This window comes from Labrus bergylta, chromosome 16 (assembly GCF_963930695.1).
Source record: "Labrus bergylta chromosome 16, fLabBer1.1, whole genome shotgun sequence".
In the NCBI taxonomy this organism is placed as follows: Eukaryota; Metazoa; Chordata; class Actinopteri; order Labriformes; family Labridae; genus Labrus; species Labrus bergylta.
Window position 1 is genome coordinate 10709820 of NC_089210.1, and position 12767 is coordinate 10722586.

Genomic DNA, 12767 nt, shown 5'->3' on the forward strand with positions numbered 1-12767 from the left:
TACCTTTAAAACTGCAGCCGACCACGTCTGAAAATGTCAGACAGTTGAATCATAGCAGTCAGTGAGTTGAATGAAGAGTCATCAAACATATTTATCTTTCAGAGGAGGGGATTATTATTTCTATTATAATTAAGGCAGGTGAGTCATTGCTGAAGAAATGTTGAGTGAGAAAATGGAGTTAGGAGCCTCACATTCAGCGCCTCACTTTGAGACAATGTGGGTTAATCACCCAGGGGACACAATAGCAGGCTGATAGGAAAATCAGAGGACCCTCAGATAGAGCTGTGTGATGGGCTGTTATTTTCTCATTATGCATAACTTGAAGAGCTCATGATGATCCAGACTGCTCAGAGTCATCAGAGTCATCATAACCAACAGGACCACATCAGGCACTGGACCAGAAAAGACAGGATCAGGGTCTGTTTAGTTAACAGATTGAATCTAGTTTTTTTTTATGAATGGTCTTGAATTATTAATTTAAAAATGAATTTCCCAGAAGATGAAAAAAGATTAGACTGAGTGCCACCCATATCTTAATTCAATAAAATGTCCAACCGTCAACAAACACACACAAAAACCCAGTTTTTAATCAAAGCTTCCAAAATTCCAAAGTTTCCTTTTGAAACTGGATTGTAAACTATGTTAGATTTCAACACATCAATAAGAGTTACAGGGAATGTGGATGGATAGGGACAGTGGGGCTGTTGTACTTAAATGGAAAACATCTTTGTTTTTTTAGTTGACATACAGAATAAAGAATCAACCTTGTTGCCAATCACAAAAAAAATAATTTTTTTTTTTTTTTAAATAAGTGAACAAGCATGTTTCTTCTTTACATTTTGACAAAGGACACAGCACAGTGTTAGTGAACGGAGACTTTGACAGTAAAAAATAATGATGTTGCCCTAAGAGGAAAAAGGTTGGTCTGTTTTTTCTCCTTCACTTTGTCATGCTATATTATATCTGGTTATAATGCAGGACAAAGAGATGGACCCTGAGATACACCACAACCATTAACAGCCTTCTCCAAGCCTGTTCTGCCCAGCATGGCTTCTGCACAAGACTTCACTGCTCTACCAAGACCGACAAAAAAAAGCGAAAATCTTCACTGCCATACAGACAGCGGATCACAGCTCCTCTATATGCATTATATTTCACATGAAAACTCATTAATGACGGTGAATGGATTTACTGTTGAATAAACTACAGAATAAAATTCACTGTGGTCTATTTGAAAAGAGCTGAATAGCAGTTTGTATAAATTTATTACCTGCTGACAGGATGAACATTTACAAAGCTTACACCAGATTTTTATTTAGAGATGAAGAGCAAACCGATGAGACTGCCATTATATAGAAGCCTTGCTTTGTGAATCAGGTTTCTAAAAAAGAAAATAACAAACAAATGTACTGATTGGCCTTCTATTGGAGGACATTCAGTTCTTATAACCAGTTTATTATTTGATGATAATCCTTCTGAAAATAGCTGTGAGTGACTTATTCTTTGAAGACAATAGGTCTTAATTTCCTGCAACAAGTGTTGCAGAGCCTTACTTATCTTACTTAAGATACAATTACTATCTATTTATTAAATACACATTTCAATGACACACTAAACCCACTTATCAATGTATGTTCACTAATGCTCACTCCTTTGTACCACGCTGATTAAAAAAAAAGGAGATGTAACAGATTCATTATGTTGTGTCTTGTGTGATCAAACCTTCTGTTCCTCATCCTCCCCCGCCATGCACCACTGGGACCGCGGGAGTCGACGTCACAGGTCAGCAGCAGGTAAAAGCAACCACACAGCAACACCCATCAAACCGCCGATTCACACAGTCTGCTCCCGTGATGTCATGGGTAGGCGCCCTCCTAGGCAGGGTGACAAAAGAGGTGTCAGCAGCCAGCTTCACAGTAATCATGATGAGAAGAGCGCTGATTGGGGATGCTGCCATAGTACTGTTGATTGTGAATGGATGAGTTAATTAGAAGCTTGTGTAGTGTTTTTTTTCCATTGAGAACAATTGTGTTGTTGAGGCAGGAACAGAAAAGAAGATCCGAGTGATTAATGGGCGATTTCAGGGATAGAAATTCATGTCTTTTTTTCTAACCCTCTCTCAAGGATCATGATTTCAAACTTGTGATTGATTTATTACAATTGAATACCGCTTATGTTCTTTTACAACAAATGAAAAAGACAAATGAATATGATATTGTGGAAGGTAATGGCCAATATACACTTTTACCATGTTAATCCTGCATTACACAAATGATCCAGTAGGGAGCAGCAACAGATATTTAGTGGGACGGCAAACGCACCACACGCTGTACAATACATCTCACACAAGAAAACAAGATGCATTTCTGTGTTGACAAGTATTCACATTCACTCTGCATGTCCTATTGTTAATGTAAAGGCCATAACATACCCCTGTGGGATACATAGTAACAGTATGACACCACACAAGATCTATTGCTGTGTAACACTGTGTGACCCTGGTCTTTAAATACACAGTGATGAGTGCTCACAAGGATAAGAGGAGGCACACGCCTCATCCCCTGCAAGCGATGATAATGCAAAACACAATTGCATACATTTGCATATTAGATATTTCATATTTTTTGATATATTTGGATAAAAAATAAGTATCAGGTTTCTTCAGTGGTTCTTACTCTGAAAAATAAATGTGTTGAGTTAATGGTTGAGTTGGTTTTGCATTAACTTGCTCGCAGAAGCAGCAACGCGGAGTTTTGCCAAATGCGATAATACATCAAGCACCATGTCTCTCAGACAGCTGGGGCATAGGAAAGAATTTCAATTTACTGGATTTGTCTGTGACAACACACGTCAACTGAGTTCCCACATTCCTTGGCATCCACTGGAAATAGTTTCAGGGTTTGGAGGTTCATTTGGAAACTATACAGTACTGCGACAGTGCAGGGTGGGGAGCGCTGGAGCTCAGCAGCAGCAGCAGCAGCAGCAGTGCGGGTCGGAATTTAAAAGATAGGCAAGTGAAGGCAGCACAGTCAAATCTTTGATAAAACATGAGGATTAAAAGCTCACATGCGAAGACCGTGCCAATACGGCTGTCTCTACTGTCTCCAGGGTTAATGGCAATGTTTACCAAGCTATTAATATCAAACCACCACACGCCGCCTGCCATAGAGACACAAGTGAGAGTGATGAGAAAAAGAAAGAGAGGAACAGTAGGTCAGAGGGGTTAAAGAGACAAATACAGCCACCAGAGGAAGGAGAACAGAGACGTGAGGCTACCAGAAGTAATAAATGACAAATAAGATCAGATTGAGGAAATTGATTTAGAGAGTAAACAATAGTTTAAGCAGTGTATGTTATGTACCATTAATTTAGTCAGTAGCGTCTCTCTCTCTCTCTCTCTCTCTCTCTCTCTCTCTCTCTCTCTTCACTTTTTTTCTCAATTCTACATACAAACATTTATCATCACATTGTAGTGATAAAGCTACAAACCCTTGTTATTACAGTAATTTATATATCAAGTTTGTATCTCCTTTGCTCTGTCAACAACTCAACAACCTCAGGAAGCAATGAAGTCTAATCAAATCTATTAGTCACACAGTGATGAACCTGTCTAGAGATAGAAGTTAGTGTTACTCATAGCACTTTCATTGCAGTTGAACTCAGCAGTTAGGCAACTACCAGGTTTGAATACTTGCAAGGTGCATTATTAATTACCACTCAGGTTGATTAGTGCAGCAGCTTAGCACAAGGAAATAGTGAAATAGTGACGTGGGCCGGATTGTTTGTAGCAGAGGCTAAAGATTGTTGATCACAACAAACGGCAAATAATATTACGACCAAATCAAGAACAATTCATTCCATGTTCAACTAAATAAATGCATACACACAAAGTGCTTAACAAATATTTAAAAAAAAAATCATGATACACAACTTCATGCTCTTCACTTGGGACTGCTGTATACCTGCAGTGTCACAGCCTACTCTACTGGCACCCTGGCTCTGTGTGTGTTTGGTGGTCTATTGTTAGCCTTGGTCTAAATATATCTACTGTATATTTAAGCAAAGTAGTTTTTTTGTTTTTTTTTAATCTAATCATAATTATAATTAATTAATATCAAATTTTCGTTTATTTGTAAATACATATTCAAACTTATATCCATTTGGCAGCCTTTATACTTCATTTTCTCAAAACTATCGGATTCGTTACCCTTTGTAGTTCCCCTTAGACCATAAATTAAAAGTTGTAACATTTTCGCTGCCAGCAAAAACAACATAAGCACTACCACGACTACAGGTGTTGCAGGTAGCCTACACAAACAGCAGGACAGAAGACTCACTTCTGTAACTTACACATTTAATGCAGTCCTCTTCCTCAGCTTGTATCCTCCATGTGGGTTAACACGACGTCCTCACCAGTCCGCATCCTCATTGCTCGTTGTATTAATCTTCATACACCCCACTTCTTGTCACAACAAAACAACCTAGGCAACAGTTCCTGAATCCGCTGATTAGCCCCAATTTATTACATTTCAACAAAACGATTCTTCCTTGGTTGCAGCACCCAGACCAGTGACCTTAAGAGTCATGTTTATAAAGGACAAAACTGGCAACACAAACCCCAACAACAAGCAGCTAAGGTCAAAGGGCAACACCAAAGGCTGTGTTAGGAAGTAGTGTTATCGTTTATTTTCCTGTATATTTACATATATGCCAGATTGTGGGCTCCATGAGTGTGTTCTGCGGTTTCTACCATATAAAAATGTTATGAAAAAAGAAAAGAAAAACGCCGGTGGTGAGGCGTGCCATCAACCAATTTTCTTTCCTCAATAAAAACAATCTGAAAATGAATGTTGTAAGGTCATACAATAAAACTGTGACAGAGGAGTGAAGAGCAGCTCAGTTTTTATTTGTGAAATTATCTAGGAAAAATATACATAATTGCACACATATTCTGCTCATTTGTATCCTCAGCTAATACAGAATTTGCTCCTTGATCATATAAAAGCTGCCACTTAACTAGGCAGATCAGTTAATACTCACTCCAGAACAGCTTATTAGTTTCCTAAATCCACTTGATTAGAATTGTCAGCTGACACACACACACAGAGAGGGGACACACACGTCACTTATGTACAGCTGCAGAGTGAGAACATGCCAGAGCATTCTGTACTCTTCACAAAGATCAGAGACTGTGGAGCTGGATGTTCCTCAATCCCCGATACCTCCCCCTGACTCTCTCTCTTTCTGTCCACCCTTCTTGTATAAAACCTATCCTCTTTTTGCAGACCATTTTCTCTCTGTCACTTTCTGTATCATTGCATACATCTACCATCTACTACAGGTATACTCCATCAAACTGATGACCTCATGAAACATGTCATTTACCTTACAAGGATATTTGCACTTGTTATTTTATGCAGCAGAACTTCTCAGATATGTTAAGAACAGCTGGCCAGCACAGACAGAGATCAGTCTGTTGCACAGCTGAGAATACACACTCTGCTACTCCATCACAATGCAAATGCCTTCAAGCTGACCCCCCAGAGCCCTTAGTGACAAAGTGTGACATTTACATGGTTGCTGTGCTCACCAAAAAAACACAGATAATACTAAACCTACCTATGAATGTCAACAGAGATCGATCTATATACACTTTGTCATAATCTTTTGGACACACTGATTTATGACTATCTTTTTCCAAATGTCATCCTTCTTGTCTCCTAAACATGCCCTCTTCCTTTTTTGGTCCTTTTGTCTTTCACCCTCTCTGGGCCTCTTGGGACATGGAGCGACCCAGGTCTCTGGCTTCTTTGGCAAACTCCATGAGTGTTGGCTTGACAGGAGGCAGGTCTCTGGTGATCTCGTCCACGGTCCTCTTGCTGGGACAGACTCCGTCTGGGACGGTGAAGGGCTGCAGGTCCTCCTCTGTGTGTGGGGCTCCACGACCAAGCCTGATACCAAGCTCTGCAGGGGTGAAGATGGGCAGAGGGAGGGTGTTTCTCTTTGGGAGCAGCTGGTGCTCTCTCACCCCTCTTTCCACAGTGCCCACTCTCAAGACACCAGAGGGGCAGTTCTGCTTCAACACCCGGGCCTGCCACTGCCTGGACAGAGTCTCCCTCCGAGATTTGTCATTAAAATTCATTGTCTGCCTGCGGACATCAGAAAAAAAGTTAGAAACTCAAGAGATTTACATTAGACATCAAAGAAACCGAGAAATATTTTGTGTATTGATTAGTGAGCTCTCACCTTTCTTCAGGTTGAGTCTTGAGACTGACACTATGCCAGTCAGCGCTGTAGCTCTCCCTTTGAGCCTTGTTCTCCTCTTGTACACTGCAGCTCAGCTTAGCTCCCACCACCACGCCGTTACGCTTCTCCAGGACAGTACAGATCGGAATCATTTCTGCTGTGGCGAGGTCTGTCTCAGGTAAATCACCTCTGATTGGTCTTGTTGATCAGTTTTTAGGGTCTGCTAGCAGTCCTGTGATGAGGCTGTTCGTTTGAAGAAGCAGGGATGCTCCAGCTGGCACTCTCTCTTACTCTTCTTGCGCTGCCTCTGTCTGGGCTTGGATCTGTCCACAGCTTTTATAGATGTTCTGTTTCTATTTCTGATCCATGTTGTCACTCTACAATCAGCGTGTGCTGACATCTGACACCAAGTTCTCCGTGTCTCATTCCCGAGAGCTGGAAGCCACTCTGAGGAGGGGTGGAGGGTAAATGGGTGGAAAATCCCCTGATTCTCAAACTGTATGCCAGGTCACCTCTGTAATCCCTCTGCACATCACTTTCCACTTCAGCTAGGATCAAAGTATCTTAGAGATGAAAGTTTGTTTTGTGATTACATAAACATGCACAAAGACATACAACGGCTTTAGACTAAGACAGAATCTTAATACGGATAGGGTTGAGAGCGGAGAGAGGCATCCCGCTAACATGGAAAGCTAACAATGTCACAGGAGTTTCATAAACATAGGATATTTCAGGCATGAAGGTCAAGGAAGGGAAATAAAACATCAGACGGTAAAAAGGTGACAAGCTACAGAACTTTATGGAGTCTCACGATGAATTTAAATCCTAATTCAGTTCAGAAGGAGTTTATATAACAGCATAGCCTTGTGAAAACATCAAACCCCCTCATTAGATGCCATTACAGCGCTCTGCCTCACAGTAGCAGTGAGAGCTGCATCCCCAGTGATTCATTATCTCGGTGACAGAGCGCCGCGCAGGCCATAATCAACTCTGGTTACAGGCTGCGAAACACACCGCACACACAACTCACCTCGGACAGGTGTGGGGTTACCACCAGTTCCTGGTCTGACTCATTCATCCGCATCAGGAAGGGGCATCAGCGTATACCGAAATCAGATATGACACACAGAGCAAAAAGTTTCATGCCACTTAATGACACGGGAGCCTGAGAATTCACACTGTCTTCAAATGTGTTTATTATTAGTTTCACGTGTACTAAATCTGTGCCAAATGATGACATGAAATGTTTGGCTGTTTCATTGCTGATATTTTTTAAAGCTAAAATAATTCAGTTTCTTTCTATTTCCTATACCCATCATATTTTATGAAACATCTAAATGCTATTTTCTGTCTTCTTGTGAAGTAAATCTTCAACCTGTCAGTCTTCAGTTTAATTTATGTACATATTCAGCAGGATGACAATGTAGGGAACACCCATCCCACCCCCTCCCCACCGGATCGTTGGTTGATGGCCTGCCAGAACAACCCCACCGGATTGTTGATGGACGGTCTGCCTCCCCCCACCCCCTTGCTCCCTATCCCTCTTCCTGCATCTTATCCCATCTCTCCCCCTATCCCTTTCCAACCCCGGAAAGGGCCTGTCTAGGCCTGTGAAGGCTGTTTCGTCATGAGCCGGGGTTCCGGCCGAAGATTTCTGCCTTTTAATAAGGCAGTTTTTTCTTACCACTGTAACTTTTGGGGTGGCAGTAGCTCAGTCTGTAGGGACTTGGGTTGGGAACCAGAGGGTCACCAGCTCAAGTCCCAGTGTGGACCAAGCATGGAAGTTGGTCTGGTAGCTGGAGATGTGCCAGATCACCTCCTGAGCACTGGTTGGTGCCCTTGAGCAACATGTCTTTATAATATATTTTTGTAACATAACAATGAGTAAGGTCTTTTACCTGCTTTTTGTAAAGTGTCTCGAGATAACACTTGTTATGAGTTGACGCTATACAAAATAAATTGAATTGAATTGAATTGAACACAAAGAGCAAGAACACTGGGGGCATCTTTGGGGGTCATGTGTTCACTCATTTTATTATCGACCTCCATGAGGGCAGCCGGGTTCAAGTCCGACCTGGGGCTCCACTCTCTCTCCCCCGGTTTCCTACTCTATCCAGTGTCTTCTCAAATAAAAGCAAAAAGCCTTGAAAAAAAAAAAGAAAAGAAGAAAAAAATAGAAGAATCCTATTAAGTCAGTATACAAAGTCCTTCAGTGTTGAGATCATTTCTTTGAATTGATGACTCAGAGCAATCAGGCTATAAAGTTGTTGTTTTTTAATCACCCGAAACTACAAGAGGACATCAGATAGATGAGTCATTTGGTGCTAATGAAGGCAGTGGTGCAGATGATCTGCAGAGGTAAACAGTGAGGAGGTTGGCTCTGTGACCCCCCCCCCCCCCCCCCCAATTCCCTCCACCTGCACCAAGCGCAGCCCGGCCAGGAAGAACTATGTGTTGCGTAACAACACTGCCACAGCTGCTGAGAAGTGACATTAAATGAGCTGTCAACAAGAAAGGGACTGGGAGTGGGAGGGAGATTGTAGGATGAAGCCAGGGCCTGCCTCTGGGTGGTAAATATGGCAAAATATTGTGATTGAGCAATTTAAAGTCAGTCTTTTTTTTTTCTTATAAGGAGGGAATGAATTTGGCAGGTCAGATATAGGAGCCTCCTACACAGGTCACCCTGACACAAAGTGCACATTCATTCCATTGATTCCTGCATGCAGTCTTCAACTTGATAATAAACATAATTAATTCCTTATGTTGCAACCACTGAGTTAAGTGTAACCAGAAATGTGTTTTTGCCAGGTGCTGTGTTTAAACATGTGCCTTCATAACCACTTAAGAGTATCAACAACAAAAAGCAGCTGACCACCGAAACACCATCCACACCAGATCCATCTTGATACCCGGTCTGGTCCCAGTGGGATGATCAGACACCAGACAGACTGCACCAGGCAGAGATTTGTTGTATATTTGCAGATCAGAGCGTGAGCCAGGCATGGGTCCACAGCCGGCAGGCCACATGACAGAAAACACATCAGACAGGAGCAGCCTTATATTTCACTTAAAAGGAATTTTGTTCTTGTGTCACATTTTCAGTGGAGTCACTGCTCAATTCTCACTCAACAGCGAATTCTTTTTTTTTAGTTTAGGATTGTAGAAAGTCATGCAATTTCTTTTACTCTTTGTTGTTGGAATGTTTTTGTTTTTTTATTAACTCAGAAGTTATTTTTACACTCAACAGTCTGTAGGCTTTATTTCATCCTCAACTGGACCCCACAACACATACTCGTACATTACCTCAGTCATACAAAGAAAGTCAAGTTCAACATACAGTACCCACTACATTGCTTTTCCATCAGCTATTTCTTTTAAACATTTAAATCCAAATGCAGACTTTAATGGAGTACATGTGCACACACATGTGCTGGTGAAAAACTGACAACAGATTACTGGGCTATTTATTCACTGTTTTTATGGTCATGTGATTGAACCAGATGCATGCTGATCATCACAGGACAAATTATAAAAAGGCTCTGCTCAAAGGAACATCACTACCCTGAAGGTTCACAACAGCTGAACAATGATTAGGGTAAGAATTTGATAAATATTGTGTAGACCGAAATAAAAAAAAGGCCTCAGACAGAGAACTTCTTTAAAAATGTTTACCTGAGGATCTGCTTAGCACTTTTAGATTTTCACAAAGAAAACAGAGCACGACTCAAGCTGTGCATTTGGGGGGAAAGAGGAAGAATAAGTCAGCTTTAAACTTCCAAAAAGCATGAGCAAATATAAATGGGAAAGTGACATCGAAGGATAAGAGCCATGTAATTCTGTCAAGGTCTCTAAGGTTGATAACTACTGCCCCCTGTTTGTGTCCATTCTAACTGCATCCAGTAAATCTTAGGATCTGTCACTGAAGTTTCCATCCTCTATTTCGCTTTCATCCTCACCGTCTTCATCATCTCGTCCGTTCATGGCTTGTTCTACTCTGGCCAGCAGCAGTGGCAAGTTTATGGAAAGGCCAGGGGTCTCCTCATCAGAACCATCAGTTGGAGGAAAGAAGCGCTTTGCCTTTGCCAGAAAATCTTCAGCGATATCTAGGTATATGAGGCGGTCCTGTGAAGAGGTACAGAAGAAGACGTTGAAGCAGTAAATGAACTTTTACACGTTGTAGTTTGCTGTAACTGTTGTGACTAATGTCCTCTTGTATGTTGTGTTTGGGTTTTTGTCCTCTTATGTCATTCAAACTTCCCATTTAGGGATAATAAAGATCTGATCTATTGGTATGTGATCTGAAACTCTTTGTTTTTACCACTTATAATTATAACAAACAGCGGAGAGATAATCAGAATCCTCAAAATGTAACACACATCAAATCCACACCTATCTAAACAGAGATCGACACAATATAAGAGGCCCTAATCCTTCACTTCTGATCTACAGAACAATCTCAAAATAACTGGTAGCTTGGTTTAATTTGGCAATTTTGTAATATTGCCAAATTAAAACATGGACAACTTGACAAGTTGGCTCAAACCCCCGGTCTCACCAGGATGAATAGATATCTCTCTGGCGGTGGCTCCCCGCTGAAGAAGATAGAGGTCTCAGTATGAAGTGCCTGCAGCATGGCACGTGCTGCAGGGGCGTTACGCATGCGGTCATGTGATGCCCCAGCAGACACCGTCAGCAGGGATTCTGCCTCCGTCATGAAACCTGGACAACAAGGCAACTATTAGAATGTATGCATTCTGTATTTATAAGTAACAGTTTATCCCCCCCCCCACTCCCCTCTTATCCCACGTTACCTAAATTCTCCAAGATTGTCTTCCATTTCTCTCTGACTTCTCGACGAGTATCTCTCATGGCCTCGATGTCCACACTCAGACGGCGATAGCCCTAAACAAAAACAAAAAAAAAACCCAAGGATTTCAGCCTGGGGTTATAGGAGAGGCTGTTCTACATTATGCTCTTTTTCCAGGATAATTCCATGATTGTCCTGCTGACTCATGGTTGTTGGAATGACTGATCATGATAATTAAGAACTTTAGATTACTTATGATTGTTTTTTTCTGTCAACCACACTTACTTGACATTTTTGCACTCCATCTTAATACATTTCATCATTCTTTGCACCAGCTAGCATCCCCTGGAGTTTCCTCCATTGCTGCGCAAGTTGTATGCTTTTTTTCTTATTAACTTCAGGTAAACGTCAAAAGACTTCATGCTGTAAATTAGAATGACACACCGTTGATCCCATGCGGGTCTTGGTCCTGGCCTGCAGCAGGCCGTAAAGGACCCGGTCATCGTCTCTCTCCGAGTGGCTGCGGTCTCCTGGCGTACTCCACAAGTTGGTCTCCTCATCGCGTCGCTTCTGGACCTCACGGTTAAAATACTCCAACGGATCCTGACTGTGTGAGCCATCAGACACAGGCACCCAGAAGCACAGTTAGTACACATTTAATATTGATCAATTGTGACACAAAAGAAAAACATAGGAAATACACTAAGGGCATTTTTTGTTGCATTATATAATAATTCTGGACTTATGTTCTTACGGTACTAAAGGTTGCTTTTCATCTTCATCGTCTTCATCAGCAGCACAGCAGCAGCAGCAGCAGAACTGCATGCAGAACCTCTTAAAGGCTGAACCCATCTGTCCAGAGTCTGCAGGTAGTAAGTGTTCACAAGAGCAAATAATCCAAGAAGTAGAAAAAAAAAAAAAAAAAAAGTCAGAAAAAGTTACAAAAAGCAAGTCACTGATTCCCACAGTCTACCTAATTTTCAGCTTCACATCGTTCAGGACTCCACTGCTTCTCCACATCCAGTGGAAGTTTGTCCTCTAGAAAACAGGCAGAGACAGTCTGTCCTGGAGAAGTTCAGGCGGACAGCGGCCCCCGAGGATTAGTGCCGCTCATCAGCTGAAAATGAAGGAAAATGAGAGCAGTGAGAAGCTTGCTGGCCCAGCCAATGAAGAAAACACACACAAATATTCACACAAGCATACGCTCAGAAGACAGTCACAGCACAATCATGTGAGCAGCTCCAGCATTGTGTTTCGCCCTGGGGACAACTAATGACCTCTTCAACAGTAGGTCTAATTACACAATGAGGAGCCAATGTAGCATGCCTGTTTTCATTTCAGGGCCAATTACTTCCCTTGTATGTGGCATCCGAGATGACTTCAACATGAGTCTGCATCGTGAACGTTGATGTTGTGGAATAATAATGTCTGATGTGGAGGATGCCTCAGACACTAATAGAAAGCCTAGTGCTAGACAGATGTGTTGGGCCTTTTTGTTAAGAGTAAGGCTACCACACGTGTCAAAGGTCTCTAGTCACAGGGTGTGTGATTGTTCAAGACATACTGTAAAATCTCCCATGATACAAAGCTGGGAAATACACGGTGATAAAAAAAAAATCACTGTGATCACTTGTTGGCTAAGAGGCATTGTATTGTTTGCTAAGGCAGCTGGAGAGGGTTAAAAATAATTATACATATGTAACGTAACAGAACA

The 12767-nt window shown here is 41.7% G+C and overlaps 2 protein-coding genes across 2 annotated transcripts; both read right to left on the reverse strand.

Moving 5' to 3' along the window:
• Positions 1 to 4885: 4885 nt before the first annotated feature.
• tcap (titin-cap (telethonin)) lies at positions 4886 to 6570 on the reverse strand. The gene is made up of 2 exons (XM_020632656.3): positions 6247 to 6570; positions 4886 to 6149 (listed from the first exon to the last, which is right to left on the reverse strand). The coding sequence occupies exons 1-2, from the start codon at positions 6396 to 6398 to the stop codon at positions 5759 to 5761; spliced, it is 543 nt and encodes a 180-aa protein (XP_020488312.1). The 5' UTR covers positions 6399 to 6570; the 3' UTR covers positions 4886 to 5758.
• A 1430-nt stretch (positions 6571 to 8000) lies between these two features.
• On the reverse strand, positions 8001 to 12576 carry mreg (melanoregulin). The gene is made up of 6 exons (XM_020632652.3): positions 12027 to 12576; positions 11808 to 11916; positions 11498 to 11660; positions 11058 to 11148; positions 10802 to 10965; positions 8001 to 10368 (listed from the first exon to the last, which is right to left on the reverse strand). The coding sequence occupies exons 2-6, from the start codon at positions 11903 to 11905 to the stop codon at positions 10153 to 10155; spliced, it is 732 nt and encodes a 243-aa protein (XP_020488308.2). The 5' UTR covers positions 11906 to 11916; positions 12027 to 12576; the 3' UTR covers positions 8001 to 10152.
• Positions 12577 to 12767: the final 191 nt, after the last annotated feature.